Here is a 23,460-nt window from a genome sequence, read left to right as displayed (position 1 = left end):
ACATTCAGCACTGTGTATGCTTGAGTATAGCTCTTCTAAATGTTTGCACTGTAGCAACAGGCAAATACAGAGAATTATTCATTTCTTTTTAATGCTTTTTTCAGGGTGAAAAGGTCCTGAAAATGTCACTTATAAGAAGACCTGCACCCTTTGTAAATAAGTTTTGTGTTTGCTTTTACTTTAGCACCCCTCACCCACCACCACCCCCTTCTATTCCAAAGTGTTGATATTTAAAACTTTTTGAGCGTGTTATTTGGGGCGTGCTCCTGGTTGGTAGTTGGCCTCCCCCCCGCTGGTGCTCCTGTGGTGGGCGGGTGGTGGGCTGTAGCCAGCTTAGGGCAGTGTGCTAATGAACAGTGACAACCTGCGCTGCTCCCGCCCTGGCCCCTGGTCCACTTCACCCTGTGAGCGACCTGCCGACTGCTTTCACTGCCTCCGCATACTAATACTGTGTGAAACCTTTGTGCATGATCTGAATAGCAATGACATCAGCTTATATCAAACATGCTGCACTCATTTTATGTATACATCTCACTCCTTTTCAACTCCACTGCGGGGACTTCTATCAGCTCTAACTCATAGTGCTGTGTTCATAATCCATCAGCTCTGCACATCTGTATCGTAGCCTCCACACCGCTAAGACTCTAGATCGGTGCATTTATTGGAGGATTACAGGAAAAGGGAATGGGATATTGATTTTTTTCATGTATACCAATGTTAGGTAAACAAACTATACTTTTTACTCCAACTTTCAAGATTATCATACATAACTGATGTATTTGGAGGATCACATAAGCTGGTCAGACATAGCCATATGACAATTACTGAGTAACTTATAGAGCTTGATCATGTTTGTTAGATAGTGGGCAGAGTGGAATTAGCAAAAGATGAGCAGTTTCTCCTCAAAAGTCATGTGTTAGAATGGACAAAATAGCAAAATAAAACACCAGGATCATTTAGAGCAGGTTAATATGAACCAAAGACCAAAAACCAAAATGGCTCACAGCAGTTAAGAGAGAGAGGCCACAGTATTCCAGTGTAAGTCCATTGGAGCTAGGGTCAGTAGGAGCTGTAAGTGCTGGCATGTGAATTTCCTATTTGGAACACAACAGCTAGAGAGTTAGCTATGTCAATTTACATACCGTATTTTCTGGACTATAAATCGCTCCGGAGCATAAGTCACACCAGATCAAAAATGCATAAATGTGTAAGAAGAAAAAAAACATGAGTCACGCTGAGCTTTAAGTTGCACTTTTTGGGGGAAATGTATTTTATAAAATCAGAGCCCAGGAACCGACATTTCTTGTTGAAAGGCAAGTTATAGTAAAAACAATAGAACAGAGAACAACAGACTGTTAATGTCACATATGAACAGTTCTTCAGATAACTATAGCATAAACAATAAAACAGAACAAGTTCACCAAACTCTCCATCTCACTCCAAATCACTAAATCCATTGAATTCTTCATCCTCGGTGTCACTTCTGAGCAACTCCATGACCTCCAGATGTAAACGGAGTGCCACTTCCTCTTCTGTGTAGCTATTGTCAGACTCAGCATCAGTTCCAGTTAGAATTATTCCGGCCTTTCTGAATCCCGGCAGGATGGATTCTGTTGTCACTGAAGTCTAGACTTTGTCGACCCATCCAGTGACTTCCGGGAAAGTTGCATGGTGCACCCTCCCAGTTGTTACAAGTTTCTTGCCCACTTCAAACTTTCTTTCTGCTGCTCGATTACCGTTTTCGGCTGCTTTCGCTACTTGCAGCAGGACAACAGCTCTTTCTGCTGGAGACATGCGCAGTAGAGCCATCTGACAGTGGTACATGTTGGTACAGGAGTAATAGGAGCAGCGGATACTGACACACAAGCCTAAAGCCTCTTGCGACTGTCAGTGTGAAAATTTTAACATACAAGTCGCATCGGAGTATAAGTCACATTAGACACCCATACCATGAAAAAAAAAGTGACTTATAGTACAAAAAATATGGTATACAGTCTATGATTTGGATGGACCATCAGTTCTTCCAGGATTTATCCATGTCAGAAAAAATTTACACAACAATTAAAAATGATTTCAGGGTGGCAGACAAAACATCTGGATTTCAAAAAGATTGTCCAGCTTTTTCCACTTAGTCTATTAATTATTTTAATAAACCTGCAGCTTTTATTCTGTGATAGCCTTGTGCAGTTTTCTGAATGTCTCTACTCACTCTATACCCCCATTTAATTTTCAAGTACATCTATTCTGTCCATAAGCCTACAGACATGGAAAAATGGAAAAGAATGTGGTCAGTATCCAGTGTCTATCCATGGTTGTGTAAGGATATTTGTGAATCTGCAAGAGGTGCCATTTGAACATATGGCCATAGCACGCCAAATAAGCAGAGAGAGTGGTGATGTTATGGTTGATTGGTGCCAAATGTAGAGAAGTGAAGAAAAATATATTGAAAGAGTGGCCCGGAGGAACACCAATAAGACCTGTACGGCGGAGGATGCTTTCTCGGACCAAATGGCGCCACAGTCTACAGTAACTCCAAAACTGTTGAGGGAGCCCCCCGCCATATTGCAATAAAGGACAAGGACTAGAAGAGGCACCGAAAGAAAGGGTGCCAATGTGATGAATTGATTAAAGATGAAAGAGGCAAAAAGGTCTATTTTGACTTTAAAAACAGGTGTGATTTGTTTGTCTTTAGTTAAAATAACAGAGCGTGCGGTCAGCCTACACCTGCTCATTAATAATCAGCTGGTGTTGCCTTTTGTTAAGCCAAGATTAGACTTTGGCCCACAACCAAAGAAAGCAAATCCCCCCAAATTGAAACCTCCCTTTGCTAGTGTTTGACACAAGAGGCACTAAAACATATTGGATGGCAGCGTTTGTACATATTAAAATTAATCATAACTGCAGCTGTTCAGTTGGATGCTGGTCCAAAATGGCAAATGGCCTTGAGAAAATGGCTTAATCAACAATAGAATTACGACATGCTTCATTCAGAGTGTGTTATCTCAATCGTTTAAGCTTCTGTACTGAATGCATATGACCAGACACAACAGGCTGACAATAATGAGTTTTTTATAGGCTTTGGCCATTGTTTTCACTAGTTAAATCAACAGTGAATTAAAACTGAGATTTTATACTGGAAATTTAAAGATGTAGTACGTAACTTTTCTGGTGGAGGGTTCACTACCTACCTGTGTGCTTGAAGATGTTCTTGTCTTGTCTGGAATGTTCCATGGTATGACATTAAACATATTCATCTAGTGTTTATTCATTACGGGTGTTTCTATTGGTCAAAAACACAATAATTTCCTTTGTGAATAGGAGTGACTCTCCATCTGAACTGAATTGAAGATCTGAACTGTAACATAGTGTAGTGCTATAACTTGCTTGTCTCCCTTGTGATAGATAGGTTTAATCTATTCTGTGAAATATTAGACAAAACGATAACATTTCCATATAGACAAACAGGTGCTGGACCCTCCACTAGAAATGTTACACAGTGCACCTTTAAACCATTGAAGTGGACTAAGAGAGTGTAAACGTCACCCATAGTGTTCATCGCTCAAATGAGGCTCGCAGTGTTCATGGTTACAGGAGCCAATCCAGAGCCAGGCTCGATGTTATGAATAGGATTTTTTTGACAGACATAATAGCAAAAAAAAATTCAGGATCATGTGTCGTGGGTTAATATGAACATTTTAAGACCCAAATGGCGAGGCTTACTGCAGCAGTTACCGAGAGAGGAGCGACAAGATCCTAATGTAAGTCAATTGGAGCCAGAGTCAGAAGGAGCTGGAAGAGCCTCCTGGAGAACTTTCTATTCTATACGGCCTATACTTTAAACATGTCATTCAATACAGTGTAATTTAATGATTTTTAGAACATAAATAAAGTGATGGAAAAATCAGTTACTGTCTCTTTTTTTTATCGTACACATTTGCTCATTTCAAAATCACTTATTATTTACCTTTGAAACATTTTCTACCATCACCGCTCCTGGATGAATGAGGGATTATTTCATTCTATTTTTTACATTTTATTTTCGAACTGATAGGGGTGTAACAACCATAATAATAGTGTAATGATAGTGTGATAACCATAGTATCGTGATATCGTATTGTCAAAAGTTTCTCAGTAATATTGTGGACCATCACAATATATCAAATCATAAGTTTCTTTGTTTAAATTCATTGTTATGGTGCAGCAATAGCAGAGCGAACTACATAGACCATGATCCTTTGCTCTGTTTTGGTGCAAACTACATGAAGAAATTGCAGTTTTAAGCACTTCTATGCAATGTATTTTAAGAGGAAAAAGTAGCATATTCACAATTTTGTTAGCCTCCACAAAATATTGCAATAAATATTGTACCTTGAGATGTACTGTATATCGTGAAAATATCATACTGTGAGATTTAGATATCGTTACATCCCTACTATAGCAACTAAATCCTCCTCAAAGATGATGTTAGTGGCTACCTTTTTCCACCTGTTTCTCTTTCTTTTATTCTTGACAACTCAGCTCAGCCGCCTATTTTTTGTTCCCAGGTGGTAATAAAGGTATAAATCAAAACACTACAGAAACAAAGGGTCAAGACTTTAACTTGTGGCCTTGTCTTATACAGCACATAGATGACAGCAAAGTCAGGAAACAACCCTGTAGGATTCTCTCAAAACAGAAATACTTCAGTATTCTGTAGCTAACAAAATGTAAACAAAAGAAACTACTTCTGTTACTGTAGATACGCCATCTGTTTGATACGTGGCATAATTACAGCATGTGCATTATAATCACCGCGTTAACATGTTTGAGTGATTAAAATGTATCTTGAAAAGTATAAAAATCTGCACGTGCATTACAATAAAAGTATACATGTCAGTACTGTATTTCGGTAGTAGAAAGGCAGCATAAACATAAAATAATAATAGATGATTTAGAAGTGACTTGCCCAAGGACACAAAACCAATCTGCACTGCCCACTGAAGGAATAAAAAACACATTTCAGTGAATGGGCAATGGCTGCATAATGTAAATAATATAATAAGTGAAAGTAAGTATTTTATTCACTTTAAATATTCATGATCTGGTTTAATTTCCTAGCTTTTCGTTAATAAATTTGTACAAAAAACTGCATGAATGTATTGTAAAAACAGAACTTTGTGACGTTGACTGTGCAAGAGTAGTCCACCCTGCGTTACTTCTCTGTCTTTAGAAATGAGTTCTAAAGCTGTGCTAGTGGCTAAAAAAATGAGAACGCATTAGAATATTAGTGGTGTGCCAAAGGATTTGTGACTACTATTTAGACAAATGTACTTTCTCCTTTCATGCTTCGTTGGAACATCGTGTATTCTAGCTTTAAGTGGTTTTAATTCTTTACATCTATAACCTTAGATTGTCTTCATAATGTCTCACAAATTGCATCTGATTTAATTGATTGTAATGAAGAACCTGCATTTTCCAATTAGGAGCTATCACTTGTACCTGAAGTAAACACACTTTAAAAAGAAAATAACTGTGATTATGTTCACTCAACACAGCCTTTTCATTGATTTCTGGCTGCCTGAATCGTGTGTGGTCGCTGATCCTACAAAGCTAATCTTTTTTTGTTCTGGTGATTGCGGTGCATTGACCGAATCAGAGAAGGTGATTCATCTGAGATCGAGTCCCTAGTGCCTGATTGTCCACCCACACCAGAGCCACACAGAGCCGCTCCAAAGCTGCACAATTGGGCCACTTGACTACTTTTCCAGGTCACAATTCAGCAGTTAAATTTAGTCTTCCATGACTTTAATGTTTTTGGTTGAGGAAAAAAATAGAGCTCTGTTTATTGAGTGTGACATTAATTATAACAAGCAGTTTATCCATGTATTTTAGAGGGATGAAAACTTACCATATCTTAGAGCAATTAACAATTTTAAACAAAATCTGTAATAATATCACAGACTGGGCCAGTCACATTGCAGCACTGTGGTTTGGATGGAAGCCAAAGGTGAAGCTCCTAAACAAACCAAAACAAACACGATGATGCAACAGACGTACATACAGGTTTTTGGGTTTTTTTTTGTGAAAATACAGACTATTTTGTGAAAAACATACAGAGAGAAGCGCTTTGTGCCTTTGTGGACGGAAAAGAAGTTTGTGCTTTTTTCTCAACTGGATTTAACAAAAGTTTGATTTTTCAGATTGTTCCTCTGTGATGCTTCAACCAATCAGCTTGAGCCTCCCAATAGGTCCTGATTGCTTTCAGCATGAACAGTCCCACACTGATCATGTGTAGAACTCAATTCAGTGTGGTACATGTATCAATCTGGGCGAGCTTGTTTACTTCACTGCATGGGCTGATGGTCATAATGGTTTACTGCACTGGGGTTGTATAGATTTCATAACACCATTCAGTCAAAAACATGATTTATTATTTTCATCTATAGTCTTTCATCTTTAGTGAGTATTTACATGCACTGTTTTTCATTTGTCTGAAAGGAAATTCATGTTATTTCTTGAGTGAACAGAACATAAAAGAAGTGCCAGGGTCCCTATTTTTACTGCAGTCAAGTATCTAAGTTTTAAAGGGACAGGAGATGGAGGTTCATGGGAGGTTAAGTTGTGCAGAGAAAAGTATGTGTGGATTGTTGGAGGCACTGAGGCTGAGTGGGCTTCTTCACTGTGCAGACAGCCGCACACAGACACTCATTATGAATTCTTCTCCTCTGTAGAGTCACCGCTGCTACAAATGAAAGGATGACCCCTGCTGGTGGTTTCACATTTTCTGCACCAGTCAGGGGTCTGAGCTTTACTTCTTCAGTATAACAGCAACGCAGCACTAACGCTTCACAGGAGAGGACAGAATGAAAATACAATGTTCCTTTTGTTAACAAGTGTATCTCCCCTCTTCCAGCCAATGGAGAATATCCCCCAGTGGTGACTAGTGCCACCAGGATCACCATCAGACCGACCAACAGGAATATCAAGACCACAACGCCATCCAATGGGAGTCATCTGATAAACCCACCAGCCCCACCCCCATGTAAGTGTTATCCAACTTGTTGTGTTTTTGTAGCCATGGGAGATCCCAGTATGAAGTTATTTTTATGCAACAAGTCCCTTTTTCCCTTCCCCTAACATGAATTTCTGAGAATTGTTTTCATGTTTGCTTTACAATTGCATTATTCATTGACTCCCCACACTGCTGTAGCGGTAGCTTTAAACCACAACTGCTCAGGGTCAGATTGATAGAAATAGAAACATGGCTGACAATCTGTGTCAAACCTTTTCAATCACAACCGTCATTCATACGGGTAATTGTTTACACAGGAAGACATCCAATTTCCACCTGCCTTTTGAGCCATGTGACTTCCACAATCAGATTATCAATATCTATATCTGGATTGTTTTTAATTATCGTTTCCTATGTTGAAGCTACTCAAGGTTCAAAGGTCAAGTCGATCATAGAAGCTTGCTCAAATCTTAGATTCAAATGACAGCTGAAAGGAGAGGAAGAGAGTAAGATGTCTACTGTGATGTCTTAAATATTTTAGATACAATAACTTAAATCTCCTATATTATGCAAAATTGACTCATGAGCTTTTAGTCATGTTAGAATGTTGTTACCTCCTCCAAAACATATCATGAACATTATAATATAGATCAGAAATTAGTGTAATATGAGCTTTTTAAGACAGTATTACACTGTATTAAACACATGCATTTAAAATACATAAGAGTTTTGGGGCTTCTGTCTCATCTTCTCCTCTGTCTCAAATCCCAATTACATTTTCAGTGATTCTACATCGGCTGCAACATTGTAAGTGTGCCCCCTAGTGACGAGTCCATATCTTGAGTGAGTCTACAGATCTCCTTTGGCATTAAATGGAGCAGGACGGGCAGTTTTGAAGTGTAAAATCCTCCAATTTGTCTCCTGAGAATGTCAATGGAAGCAGTTACACAGACTTGACATTTTCCACCCCATGTGTTCCCTCTCCCTCACTCCACTCTTCTGGAAAGGCTACAGACAAGCACGTTGCATTTCTATACTAAAAGTCATAAGTTAGAGTTAGTTTCATATCACACTTGCTCTAAAATACATCTCTGCGAACTGAAGCTGTGAATCAGTCTTAGTGCAGCAGCCTGCTGTCTGTAATGGAGCCGAGTGATATTTCACACATTTGAAAATACGCACTCTCTTCTGGATAGGGATGAGTGATAGGCAGCTGTGGGTCAAGTTCAGCTTTTAACTTGATTTGATGACTGTTTACAAGATTAGGCAAATATACAAGATGTCAAGGGCAGTCCAGTGTTTATTGGAAGGAACGATGGGCATGGGACATTAAGCTCACAAAGATCAACACCAACAAATTATAACTAAATAGATAATTTCCATCTGCAGTTCCTGATTGCAGACATAAATTAGCAGGGATAACATAATCATAAAATCAAGCCAAATGTCCACTCTGTCCACATTTTCTACAAAGTTGATGAAAAGTTATCAACATCAAGTTTACTAATGTTTTCAACTGAAAAATTCATTTAACCTGCAATTGTACTTTCAGGGCCCATATTACACTATTTTCTGATCTGTTATAATGTTGTGTCCTCATCAAAAAACATACCTAGAGTTGTGTTTTGTTTCATTTACACATGTTTAACACACAAACACGGCATATTTACACTGAGTTCTTCTCTCAACTGGAAAACACTTTGTTCCAGCTTGTCATGATGTAGTACAGGAAGTGCTCCACTGTGTTTTTAAACTCCACACACCTTCACTAGAATCACTTGCACGATTTCAGATCTACAAATTTTCGATCTCTACCGAACAAAAGGTAAAAGTAACTATTAACTTGAAAACTGCCATTACATGAGTTGGAAGTTGGAACAGAACATTTTGAACTTTGGAGATGTAGACAGACTAATAATAAAGGATTACTTAAACTTGAATGAACTGTGAATGAAACAAAACACAACTCCAGGTATGTTTTTGAGGAGGTAAAACCATTACAACAAGGCTTAAAGCTCACAACTTTATGTAATATAGGACCTTTAAAGAAACACAAGAGCACATCACTTTCACGATTCTCTGATTGTATGTAAAATGTTAAAGCCAAACTTTCCATGGAGCAAAAAGTCCATTTTAATATTTAACAATAAATCCTAAGTGTGTTCTTGACTTGTAAGCCTATTGAGGGATCTAATCAAGTTATGTTCATGTACTCATTCATCTTGACTATGTATTCAGTTGACTACATACACTTACACAGAAAGATGACGTAGTATTTTTAAATGGCTATATCACAGTCTGCTCATGTGCTTTGATTTTCTTTAGTCTGTCATCTCTTTATCTGCAGTCACCGACGAGCAAACCAACTGTGACTGCAATAAATAATATAATGCAGCCCTTCAGATGGCTACTCTTGTTTGGCTCAATGCAGCTGCTAAATATAGATTAAGATCCACCACAAGTAGGAACAAGTGCCCAAAGTGCCCTTTTGAACTAATCTACAGTCTGCACAGCACTCTCATATTCTATTGAGGGGTGAGGCTGGGACAGCATGCTGCAGATGCATTATTGGCAGCGGTTTGATCTAGCTAAGGATTATGCTGATCTCCAGACAAATACAAGCCTGCTCCCCAAAAAGTCAAGACACTGTGTACAATGTAAATAATGCAGTGAAAAGAAAATTCCTGTAAGCAGTTTCCTATTGTAAAGCAAATAATATATGAAGATGCTATTCTCATTTATTCATGCTGTGTGTTTGTTTAGAGTTGTAGGCACTGGAGTCTTTACCAGTAACTTTTGCTTTAGGTGGTGTAATCCTACAGTCAAAAAGTGTCACGATAGTTAGTGGAAAAGATATTAAATTTGACAGTAACATATCTCAAAGATGTTGTGATGAAGTGCCAAAGCTGATGAAATACATCAGTGGTGGAAATTTCTGCTTATGGATCAAGATTCAAACCAAAATCTACAAGTTGCATTCATGGGTTGCTGCCACCTGTTTTATGCAACATTTTGAAGCGTTTGCCCTTTTGAAAAGATTTAAAAGTTTGCTATAAAACTGTTAATCGCTAAGGCAATAGTCCTAATATGTCATCATTCTCAAACCCATGGACAGGCAAAGAAGAATGCTGCTCTAAAACAGAAAAATGCAGAAATACAATTAGAATTATACTGGATAATGTTCAGATTAATATACAGTATGTTAAGGCTGGGAATCACAGGGTCCCTCACGAATCTATATGATACTCGGTACATGGCTCAGTATACGATATGGCGATACATGCGATAATAATGCTGCACGATATATTGCTGTTTTTTAAGAACCAAATACATTTTAGCCACAATATTTCTTTGTTAAACACTGCTTGTATTTTGTATTAACTTTGCAGATCTATTTTCATCATCAAAACAAATTGCTAAGAGACCTGAAAACACATATCGACACAGCAGCTCACAATATCAATGCTGTATCACCAAATGTACTATATATTTATTTCCTGTTATGTTCTTTTCTGAAAACAACTGATCACTCTGATATACTGTAAGGTGGATTTTTTTCCTATTAGCACACCACAAGGATTTAGTTCCAAGGGCAGTGCAACAGAGGTGATAATAATGTGCTTACACAGGTAATACATAGTACAGATACAATAAAGCTGGCCGACTTAAACGTCCTCGGAGAGAGATGAGACTGTTAGATCATGCTGCTCCTGCCCTTGTGATTACCATAGATATTAACTGAGGGGTAAAGAACTTGTACGGAGGAGAAGCGTGCAGGAGACAGCCTTGAGCCGTTTCCATTCACTGTCCATCTATCTGTCCTGGTTTCTCTTTTCTCTCACTGCTGATGTCCGCGAGGGGTTCACTCAAGGATTTCACTCTGCAGACCTGTCACTCATTCAAGAATTTGACTCCCACCCACCGATATTAACCCTTTGACAATTGCTGTACAGCCTTGCAATATTGAACTGAAAGTTTTGGAAAGAAATTTGAACTTGTTTATTTCTTCACTAAATTACAGAACAAATAAACCACCTAGATATTGGTTCATCACACCTTATTTTATCTGTAGTATTTCCAGATGATCATCTTAATTTTGTTTTGTCACACTATCACACTGAATTAGATATGCCTTAGCCCTGTTGTTGACGTATATCAAACTTTTCTGATGAAGGGTCAGCCACCTGCTTACCTCTATGAAGATCTTACTTTGTTAAGAAGCTTTCACTGTATTCATGGTTTTCAAGCAAATTATTCCTCTTCAGTTTAAGAACTTCACATTCAAAAGATATATTTAAATTTGTATGGTGTAATGTTGTAACAATGGAGGACCACTGCCATGGCTTGGAACCTATCAATATTTAGTAACAGGTGGTGTTAAGTTACAGGTCAGATCTGTGTAGAGGTGACTTCACTTGCAAAAGAATAATGAAATAAACCCAGGATAAGTTTAATGCAATACTGTGGAACTTTCCAGGCAAAGCAATAACATCTCCATGATAAGCAGATGATGTCACATGTGTAAGAAATGTCTCTTTAAATTAGCATGAAACGATCCACTGACCTACTTCCCTTGCTTTAAAGGACCCATATTATGCTGTTTTCTGGTCTCTGTTATAATTGTATTGTTTCCTCCCTAAACACATAACTGGAGTTGTGTTTTGTTTCATTTACCCATGTGAAAACTCTGTTCCACTTCCTGATGTCATGTGGGGATACAGGAAGTGCTCCAGCTCTACTGTGTTTTAAACTCACTAGAATCATTGGAAAAAACTACTGCTTCATGATGCTGCATGGTAGAACAGAGCATTTTGAGCTTAATAATAAAGGGTTACTCAATGCGTGAATGAAACAAAACACATTCCAGATATGTCTTTACATGACTAAAAGCTCACAAGAGTCCATTTTGAATAATATAGGACCTTTAGTCTTCCGATAATTTATGTTATTAGGTTCTTTTTTCAGAACAAGAGTTTGTTTTCATACCTGACAGTTTGAACTGCTCACTAGCGCTTTTCCTCAGAGTGGTCTCTTGATGTTGCTGTGATGTGTCCGGTCAGCTGATTTAAACAGGTTTTGGCCGTTTTGGCCCTGTCTTCTTAACGGTGGAGGCAGGACAACAGCGCCATCTGCAGTTAGACTTCCACAGGACAGCATCACAGGTGTTTGAGAGTAAAAAAGCCCCCTTGTCCTGGTCTGTTATCCTGTGGATGTCCAGCAACAGTGTTTGTTTTCTTATAGTACATGAAAAAAGGAACATAGGACAGAATGAGAGAAGGAAAGAACCACATTCTGGATTGGGATGGAGCAAACATCACTGGGACAGAGGACAAGAAACATTGCACATTGCACACACTGGATTAAAGAAGCAGTCGAAATACAGAAACGTACCCATGGGACTATCAACGGGGACGAAGGGGCTTTTTTACTCTCACACACCTGGGATAATGTCCTGAGGAAGTCAGACTGCAGATGGCGCTGTCGTCCTGCCTCCACTGGTTGGAAGACAGCGCCAAAACCTGTTTAAATCAGCTGACCGGACACATCACAGCAACATCACGTGACCACTCTGAGGACGAGCGCTAGTGAGCAGTCACTAGTGTATGTTACGTATGAAAACAAACTCTTGGTCTGAAAAAAGAACCTAATAACATTAATATAGGACCTTTACACATGCTTCTAACCTTGATTTAGCTTCTCTTTGGCTCCATATTAACCCGCCCCACCTTCCCATATGCCATCACTCTTCACCCTTTGTTGTATTTGTTCTTTGCTCCCTCTTCTCTCATTAGAAGTCTCTCACGGACACTGTTTGCTCACATTAACGGCCTTGTACCACAGCATCTCTTGTCTTTCTGTCGGTACTTGCTCTGATCTCGGTCAGTTGTTCCAAACACAGTTTTTGGTTTATTTTTTAACCCTGATTTCACCTTCATTTTTCTCAATTGATTCTTTCTTCTTCTGGCAGCCGACCCAACCCCCAACCCTCCCCTTGTAGATACTTTGGGGTTGCAGCAAGAAAAAAAAAAGGATGTTCTTTTCTTTTAGCATCTCTGAATGGGTAATGTGTTATTGACCTCAAAAAGAGGCAACACGTCTGAATAAATCTAGGTGATGCTTTTAGGAACCAAATGCACAATAGGAAAAAATAACATTGGCTAACTTGAGCGATTTGTAGATGTGACATAACCAAGGTGTTCTAGTTTCTTCCACACATCAACAGCAAACAACAAAAGCGTGCGTCACAGCGAAAACTGGCATTAAATCAAAGGCAGGAGGAGAGGTGATTGAAGCTATTCGATTGGCTCTTGAAAGTAACTGACAGCAGATGCGGTTCCCTGGACGCCTGGTGCATGCCGGATGGGGCTCTGGACTTAGCACGGCGCGCTAATTAGCAAACGCAGCCGAGATGTGAGATGGTACGTTGTTGTTTACTCGTACATAAACACTAGCCTGCAGCAATCACTTAGCTAGCACGTTGTTGTTGCTAGGTTTTGGGAGAAGGGGCATTAGACACTCCCAGACATGATATGAAACTGATAATGAGCAGTGTCGTGCAAAACAGCCTATTTGTAATTAATTGGACTCGGGTTTTCCATAAGCTTTCTGTTTAGTATTCAAAAGCTTTTGTAGAGCGCCAACCTTGGTATGTCTTTCTGGTGTCTGGTGCTTTGAGGACAGATGTTCCTAGTTAAATGGTGACAGTGCTACACAAGTAAATCTACATAAGTGTGAGTGAGAGTTCATATATAACTTTGTAGGATCTGAGTTTTAACCTGGGAGTAACTTTACCTGACTATCTAGATCCACACGCTTTGACAAAATTTGACAAAGATTAGTGGTTCTCTCCAGCGACTAGGTCAGGAAATAGAATACACTAGACCAGGGGTGTCAAACTCATTTGGTCCGGGGGCCGTATCCAACCGACTTTGATCCCAAAGGGGCCGAATCAGAAAACTCATGGGATATAAACCCCAAAAATAAAAATAAATTCAAATATTTGTGCAGAGAAACACAAATCTATTACAGAAATCTTTTTTAATTGATGAACTCTTTCTTTTACAAAATATTATGAACATCCTGAAACTTTAAGAAAAATACAATTTCAACAAAAATTTTAACATGAACTTGTATAAAATTAACTTGTAGAAATAGGAATAAGTAAATTTTTGTTGTAAAATCCTGCACTCGGACTCCACTTTTCTCATGTTGGACATTTTGCTGATGAGGGTGTCACAGTCAACAGTCAAAACGATCGTCCTTTAAGAGCGTTTGGAAAGATACAAGTTCTCATTTGTGCTGCTCTGGTGGGAGGGGCTACGCACAGAGACGCTGGAGACGCTGCTGTGATAAACACCACAGAAAATATAATTAAAATATTTTTGTAGAAAATCAGCTGAGGGCCAGATTAAAGGTCTTGGAGGGCCGGATCTGGCCCCCGGGTCGCATGTTTGACACCTGTGCACTAGACGAGAAGTTGTAGATCACGCACTAGCCAATCAGTGAAGAGCTGTGAAGCCATGACATCAAACTCAAGCACCTGTCTGGGTCCCTTTTGTGGTACAGCACAACAGTAAACAAAGTGGTCGAGACGGATATAGACGAAGCCATACATTCTGTCTTGGCTGCGATTCCCAAGATCGAGGATTTAAAGCCGGAATAAAGAGAATGTTTGGTGAATTTTATCAAGGGGAAAGACGTTATTGCCCTTCTTCCTACGGGATTTGGCGCATTATATACGTCATGACCAAATAGCAAAGACTGGTTAAATTAAAAAGTACCCGCCTACCGTCGAGCAAACGAATCCTAACGCTGTGAGGTCAGACGGTTTCCACGAAGCTGATGAATCAGGCTAGATTATACATAAACAATGGGAAAAACCATCATAAAGAATTGAGAAACGGCACATATTTTTACAGAATCAACAATCAAAGTACCAAACTAGCATTTATCTCAGGTAAAGGAAGTTATATAATTAGTTCTGAATGTTACGAGAATTTTGGAGAGGAAATGTCTCCTGCATTTGAGAGATGCGTGGATAAAGGTTTTTCATGCTCTGTGGTCTGGTTCCAGTCTTTTCTAGATTCTAAAAGAAAGTAAAAGGGACTGGCTGGTCAGGCGTGAAGTAACTGGCACCAGCTACATGAAGAGGTTGGGCTAGTAGTAGTATTTTAAGTTATTGGGTACCAGGTCAGTATCTGGGTTCACTTTCAGAGCTTTTCTCTAGATCCTGAGATGGCTGGTATCAAGACATTATATACTATGATTTTCTACAGCACACATGAAACTAGGCTAAATCTTCTAGAGCCAATCTGGAGGACATGTAAATGTATATGCGCATTAGGTCTGAAATCTCCAACAAGTGGCATCATTTTAAAGACTGTATTCCAAGCCATCTGTCTATCTGACAGTCCATCTGCCACCACACAATAGCATTCTCCAAACGCAAATGATTCGTCAACATGTTTCTCATTTCAAAATCATTCATTGGTCAAAAACAGGATTTATTTGTTTCAAGAAGTAATGATCAGAGAAGGACATCATAATTAGAAGGTTTTATACGAAGTTCTTACAAAATCTATAAGTGGAATTTTGGATTTTTAAAGAATGGTTGAAATTGACAGAATGCTTGAAAGGAACTACACACCTAAAATAATTACACTTTTCGAATCAATCTAAATTAACTTTGTGAAGAATGTTACAAATTTTAAAAACAGTTCTTTTACGAGCAGTACCCAGCAAAATAATAACTATTGATTTAGTTTCCAAAAGGTAATTGTTTTATGTAGCTTAAAAACAAACTGAAAAACTGACATCAAACTGCCACTTTGATCACTCACTTGTTGTAGTGTTCAGTATGGTTTATCACACTGAAGTTCCTTATTATAAAGTGTTATGCATAGGTAGTGAGGAGTTTAGGTCACTTATTAGTGAAAGTGTATTGTGCAAGTGCGTATCTTGTTCTGTTTGTTCTGTTGTTCTGTTCAGTGCGAAGCAGAGGACGGCTCATTAGGCTGTAGAGGCCTGGACCTGGTGTACGTGTCTGTAGAATACAATCATATCGATGGATCAGAAGATCAATGGTCCGGGCTGAAGCGAAAAAACAAGGGCACCCAAGGGAGATCAATTGAATGCTAAGGAGACCAGAGGGGCTTTTATCACTAATATAGAAAATATGTCTTGACAAGCACACCGTGTCATTAATAGGTGTATTACTATTTTACTCCATGGAGGTTTATTTCCGGAATGTTCCACAGTATAACATTCTTCAGTTGGTGCTTTTTTTTTCTTTTTTTTTCAAATGTACTTTTACATGTTCCTGCTTTTGCATTTAAAAAAAAAACATATACGAACAGGTTGGAGAGCCAGGGAACCTTTTTCACAAATTAACAAAACGTTGCAAATATGAAGTAGTTTTATATGTAGTTTGATCTCACAGGCTTTACATACTCTGTCCATTTAGACCACATCTTGTAAAATAAATCCAGCTGCACTTTCAATAAAAATGAAACCTTTTCCATTGTGTAGATGTCTTGCACAATATCAGTCCAGTTCTAAATTTTTGGTCGCTCAGGTTTAAGCCACTTCCTAGTTATAGCCTTTTTACTTGCTGCCAATAGAATACAGAGTAATTTCTTGTTTGTGTTGTTAAAACCGTCTAATACTAAGTTACCAAGATACAAGGCTTCAAATGACGGGGGAAAACAAGAACAGTTGGTGTTTTGTTGCTCAAAAATATCTTGAAACATGTTGATTTAACCTAGAACTGGCGTGGTAGCATCACCTGCTTGTCTCCATGTCTACTTTTGCAGAATAGATGTGTAAATCCATATAACAGTGTTGAAAAAAGGCTCTTGTCCTATTTACTTTTTCCTCTTCTGAAAGTTGCTGAAACAGTTGCTCTGTGAGATTTATTCCCTGCAGTTTTAACTCTTTTACCTCATTGGTTGTTGGACAAAGTGACTTCAGGGATCAGTTTGCTCAGTGGAGGCAGCACGCGCCCTGTCACAGCACGTGTGATTCTTGTGCAGGACCAAGCCAAGCACTTGGTCCATCTAACCAGTCTGTTTTTCAGCACGACTGCCAGTCTCAAAACAGTGCAAATGCAGCAGCACTTTCCCACTGCCTTTGGACCAAACCAATCTCCCCCATCACACTGACAAGTACAATACTCATGGCTCATCCCAGTTTGCCGCAGTGAAAATGTGTGTAATCTTTCAGGATGACAGCAGCAGAAATGAAAAGTCCACATGAATGGAACATGATTACAACCTAAATAACTTTTCCAGAATCTTTTTCACAAGAAGCATGCAGAAAGAAAATGTTTGGTGAATTTAAGACCATGTTTACCAAAATGTACCAAGGCACAGGACGTTGCAATCAAAGCACAACTTTCTTTCTGATCTTTTAGGAGATTGAAAATGATAAACTAGAAACTAAAATATCACATCTTTTGCTGCAATTTGATGAAATTCAGTGCAAAATGTATTATTGATGTTTGAGGTGGGTGGTTCAATTTGATGATGTTGTCTTTTTAAGAAGTTGCCTGTATGAATCTGGACATATGTACTATAGACTTGTATAGGCAAGTTTTTAGAGTGAATATATTTTGCTGTCCTATCTACTTCAGTTTTGATGCAGCTCTTTGGCTTGTACTTGACAAAAAAATATTCTCATTCAACTAAAGACATACACTGAGCATTCATAAGTCGATGCCTTCTCCAGTAGGGGATGTCGTTTTCTCCTACTGTCTGGAAAAACTAAGGAAAGCAGCCTATAAGACATATCTGTACCCCATCTCTACCCCATCATCAGAGGCGGCGTTACCATTAGGCAAAAGTAGGCGGCTGCTCAGGGCCCCCAAACCTGGAGGGGTCCCCATCCAATTGCCCTCAGTGCCACTAATGGCATCAGAGCAATTAGATTTTCTCTCAATATGACATTAAATGAGAGTAGTTTACTAATAATAATCATATGTAATGGATGTAAACAAAAATATAATTGTACTAGCAAAAGAATAAAACTACTTTCAGCTCTGGTTATCTAGTAGGTGAAAATACTAATAAGACAAGTTTCCAATGCACCATAATGCAAATAGAGATGTGCATGCATCAAGAATAATGGGGAAAAACAGACAATAAATATATTCAAAAAACATCCATGCATCCATTTTCTTCCGCTTATCCGGGGCTGGGCCGTTGGGGCAGCAGTCTAAGCAGGGACTCCCAATACTCTCCGAGCACCTCCCACAGGACACCAGGAGGGACAATGCCTTCTCCAGATCCATAAAGCACATGTGGACTGGTTGGGCAAACTCCCATGAACTCTCAAGCACCCAATAGAGAATGTAGAACTGGTCCAGTGTTCCACATAAAAAAAAATAAAACAAAAAAAACGGTGCATTATAGTGAGGGCCCCAAACTCAAGTTCGCCTAGGGCCCCCAAATTGCTAACTCCACCACTGCAAATCATAAGTAGCTTCTGAGGAATGCTAGAGGAAGTAGCCAAAACATGTAAAGCAGGTAAACAAACACTCCTGTCTGGCCAAAAGAATCACTAATTCTAAGTTTAAAACTGAAAACAGAATGAACCTTTACCAGAGATAAAAGGGGGTAAGTGCCGCCAAAAGAGCTCACAACTCTTTTTAAGTATCTCTATGATTTGACCAAATACCTAACCCAATCTGCACTCACAAACTCATCAATATTAACCATTGACAGAGAACTAAAAAGGCAGAATAAACACGCAGTTCACTTCTGAATCCTAATTTTCACAGTAAAATAATTAGCCAACTAATGAGATCAACTATATGACTAAAGACCTGGAGCCGTTGATGAGATGAAACATATTTCCTCGAAATCCTTTGTTCAGTTTTGACACATTAAATCTTCTTTTGCTTTGGACCCTACCTGGACTATCAAGGGATTACACATAGTATCATAATTGTCTCTCTCAGTTTGTACATCCTCATGAAGGTGTACCTACAGCATGACCTGTATTTGACTAACATGACTTGAGCTGGTGCCAAGTACGCAGTCACCATATTTCCTCTGAGGAGACGTGAGGAGAAGTGTGCATGTTAAGTCCTTCCACGTCCATGTGACAGGACTAATCTTGGGATAATTACAGGGAAAAGAACTCCAATTAGACGTGGCATCGGGGATTACTCTGAAAATGAGGAGAAATAGTAGTCACCTGTGATCCCGTTTCCTTCTCTGCAGTAGGAAATTAGAGCAGTTTTGATTATATCCACCAATCAGGCTTAACATTCTGGCCTATCCCGTACTGTCTTAAGCCCTATACAAATGCAAATGCTCGATGTGTTCTCACAGTATTACTGTCTTATCTTTACGAGTAATGACATTAAGTTAACCTTCACATTAATCTGCATTTATCACCTATATTTTTTTCAACTCTCTGCAATCTGCTTGTTTCTATGGAGTGTTTTTATTGTTAGAAATACCTTGTCACTTTCTTGTCTTCATGATGATAAATACATTTGCAATTGGAGAGCGTACTGTGGGTGAAAAAAAAAAAGAAAAAAGGAAAGCATGTGTAGGTGTGGGCCCTACACCATAAAAGTTACACAGAGGATATTTTTAGTGCATTTACAAATAGATGAAGTTATGCTGTTTAATAGGAGAAGGCTCACATTTGGGGCTGACTTCTAAATGCACGCTATTCTTTTGTAAAAGTCTCATTCTGCTGTAGGTAGAGCTAAGGAGACTGCTTGGTGCGTAAAAGCTAAAATGTAATTTGCACTGTGCTTGATACTAGCCTCTCCATCATCTCAGAATCTGAACACAGAAAACCTCCCTCGGATGTGTGAAGTTCTAAATGTACTTTCCCCTCTCTTTCATATGCAGCTAAGAAATGGATTTTTCATACCTGTGGCGCTGTGGGTCCCGAAGGCCCCACCCCTTCCCAGTGCACCAACTCCTATAGGAACAGCAACGTCAACGTGTCCGTGGGCACCCGAGGGTCATTGAAAGGCATCCAGATGTGGCACGTCCTGGAAAGTGGAACATACAGGTACCAACTGCCTTCTGGACATTTAGTATTCTGCACCAATTAAAACGAATATGAATGCATCCATAGCATATTACTCTCAGTTGTATTATTATTTGATATGATCATGCATTTATGTGAGCTTCTTTCTACCTGCACTGTTTACTAAGACTAAGGGCTAATTACTTTGATTGAAGCCCTTTTGAAAATGCTAATTGATTTGTTCAACATTTCTCAGAACATGCACCCACACAACAGTAAACATACAACTGGGAATGCTAGGCTAGTTTATGACTGATGATTATCATAATTAACAATACAGTCCAATTGAATTCATCTTCACATGAAAAATGGCTGCACCTGAAGGGAGTCCCCTGCTGTTTTCTTTGTTCTTTGTCTTCCTTTTATTCCTATATATTATTTGGTCACAAGCTCTGAATAAATCAAGTTATTAATAGAATGCACAAATATAAAAATGCAGGTAATTGTCCCTGCTTAAAGACCTGCTTATAGTTTCTATCTGCACCTTAGTTAATGCATATAAAATACCCACAGTGTAAGTACATTGTTTCTAAACCTCAGTCTCTTAATAAACTATGTCTTCATTACGAATTAAGTTTATGTTCATGTTTTGTCAGGCTAAATATGGTAATTTTTGTAAAGTGCTACTATTGTTTGTATAAGCCTGTCACAAAAAATACTATATAGATTTATCATTCAATACATGAAAGATGGAATAATAATTTTGGGGGGTAGATATGTATCATGGGTATTTTTATTTGTAATAGTGCAGACATGTCAAACTCAGGCCTGGGGGCCAAATTTGACCCGCGATATAATTATACTAGGCCCGCAAGATCATATCAAATATGTATTAGAGCTGCCTGCTGGTTACAGATAGACCATAGAGACATTATTTATTTAAAAATTTGTTATTATTTTATATTTTCCTTGTTAATAAGAAAAAGTTTAACATTACATACCTCGAAAGAAGAGAAAACATGCAGATATTGTCGAAATTTTTCACTAAATATTTAGTTTGGCCCACAACTTAGTCCCAGATTTAAATTTTGGCCCTCTGTGAATTTGAGCTTGATACCTCTGTACTAGTGCATTTTGGCCATTCTGTACTACAACACCATTTAAGCTGTAGACAGCTGAATTATCATTATCATTATAGATACAAATTAACCACTTGAGTATTGCATTCTGTTATTTATTTATTGCAGCTCATATTTTTTTACAATATTTTACCTTTAGAATCATCATTTATCATCTAAATTTACTTCTGCAATTGTTATCATGACAAGCCTAAGTTTATATACCTAGCCAAGTTTTTGGAATAGGCCTCAACCAACAGCCTTCAGGCTTAGTGAGCATATTTAAAGTATAGCTCAATGTCCATAGAACTAAATAGGCTAAATACACACAGATGTCTACCTCTTCTCACTTAACCTGCATTTGTCAGGCATCAGGATCCTGAGTATTTCTGCATCATTTTCTCTTCCTCTCGCCCACTCGCACTCTGCTGCGCACATCCATCTTCCCCCAGCAAACAGAGACATCTCACTATCCCAGGGCTGCACGCCGAGCCCGGACCAGAGTAATGACTGCTATATATGATTCACACGCTACACCTGTCTCTGCTACCCAAATCCAAATACGAAAAGGGAAAAAAAAAACACGCCTACCCACTTGTCTCCATGTGGCCCTCGGCACTTTAAACACTTCACCAGCTGGACCTCCAAATATGTAGCACGTTGAGACTAAAGCTCCAACCTCCTTTTGTTTAGTGGGCAAATCAATAGACTTACTCCAGGCTGTTATGACAAATATAAAACGGTTAAACTTGGATTTGACTCAAGAACACTGCTATTATCTCTTTCATGTTTGTTAAAATACTAAAATGTTATTTTAAATTAGTTATTCATCCTTTTTTGAGTTATCCTGATACAAAAGGTAAAGGTGCAACTCCCAAGCCTGCATAAATTAGTGTGTCAAGTGTACTGAATTAACTGGATGTTTCAAGATACTAGTGTGTCTGCTTTAAGTCTGCAGGATTTATCACAATTGTAATGTTCGCAATAAAAATAAATAAATAAAATAAAATCATAAAAACTGCAGTTATTTAAGTTGAAGGTCCCATAATACGCTATTTTTGATCTATGTTATGATGTTCCTCATCACAAATATAGCTGGAGCTGTGTTTTGTTTAATTTACACATGTTTATTACACAAAGAGTTCTTCTCTCAAATGGAAAAACACTCTCTTCCACCTTGTGATGTCATGTGCTCCAGTGTTTTTAAACTCCATATACATTCACTAGAATTGTTTGAATAATTTCAGCCCTGGAACTGTCAATCTCCACTGAACAAAAGGTAAAAGGGGCTGTGAATTTAAAAACTACGACTACATGGCATCACAAGCTGGAACAGAGCATTTTGAGCTTTGAAGTTGTAGAAAGGCTAATAATAAAGGAGTACTCTAACATAATATGTGAAAGAAACAAAACACAACTTCAGATACATTTTTGAGGAGGTATTCTAACATGGCTTAAAGCTCACGAGAGTCAATCTTTCATAATAATTGACCTTTAAGTAACATCATTTGCTTTTATTACGCATAAAACCTGCACGCCTGTAGCATAGGCCACTAGACAAACAAGTTCTGAAATGTGAATCTCGTATTAGTTTAGCAGTTAAGATTTATGTCTATTTTCAAATGTTTACTCTCCTGAAAGATTTCATATGTAAAGTTTAAACTTTGAACACAACCTAATATTAAAACATAAATTCCAAATTTTATCACATTTGCAATGCTTGTCATAAAAATCATCCAAACTGTGAAATCCAAAATAATTCAGTCCTACTCTGCATATTGTGAGGTAGTTTAACCGATTTGTTGACCCTGGATTGCAAACTGAATACAGATATATAATGGCGTTCCACTACATATGAAGACACTTCTTATTTTCTTATTGAGAGCAAAGAATTTTATATTTAAAAGAAGATATTAAAGTCAGTAATTGATAGTTGATACTGAGGAGCAGATATCTCATTATTGCAGTATTTCAAGAAGAAATCTATAAATGCGAGCTAATTAACAGAACTACGCAAATTGCAAAACCAATGTTCTCAGCCTTGTTTTGGTAAAAAAAAAAATATATTAATTGGCTTTGGAAATGATTGCGATGCTCTGTAGTCAAATTATGCAAATTAAATAGTCCAAAACAGAGCAGGCTTTAAGGGGGTCATTTGCATATTTTATTTCATGTAAGTTGTCCTTGGCCCTTAAATATGCACAAAAATGTTCCCAAAATGTCTCCCACACATACTCAAAAACATGTTCTCTATACAGGTACAGCCAGAAACCCTGGAGTGTGTACTGGATGACAGCAGCGTGAATGAGAGTCCTCTGATAGTGACTGTACAGGCTCTAGAGTTAGTTTGATGTGTCCTGG

General features: G+C 38.4%; 1 protein-coding gene across 1 annotated transcript in view; it reads left to right on the top strand.

Moving 5' to 3' along the window:
* The window catches only part of alk (ALK receptor tyrosine kinase), a 582,818-nt gene that overhangs the window by 512,836 nt on the left and 46,522 nt on the right, over positions 1 to 23,460 (top strand). The window contains exons 12-13 of the mRNA XM_055155128.1: positions 6,893 to 7,021; positions 19,858 to 20,023. Coding sequence (XP_055011103.1) covers positions 6,893 to 7,021; positions 19,858 to 20,023 — 295 coding nt within the window. The remainder of the gene's footprint in view (positions 1 to 6,892; positions 7,022 to 19,857; positions 20,024 to 23,460) is intronic.

The sequence above is a fragment of the Boleophthalmus pectinirostris genome, unplaced genomic scaffold (genome assembly GCF_026225935.1).
Source record: "Boleophthalmus pectinirostris isolate CB_2022bp ecotype Guang Dong unplaced genomic scaffold, ASM2622593v1 HiC_scaffold_10, whole genome shotgun sequence".
Taxonomy (NCBI): Eukaryota; Metazoa; Chordata; class Actinopteri; order Gobiiformes; family Gobiidae; genus Boleophthalmus; species Boleophthalmus pectinirostris.
This window is presented reverse-complemented; position numbering and strand designations above follow the sequence as displayed.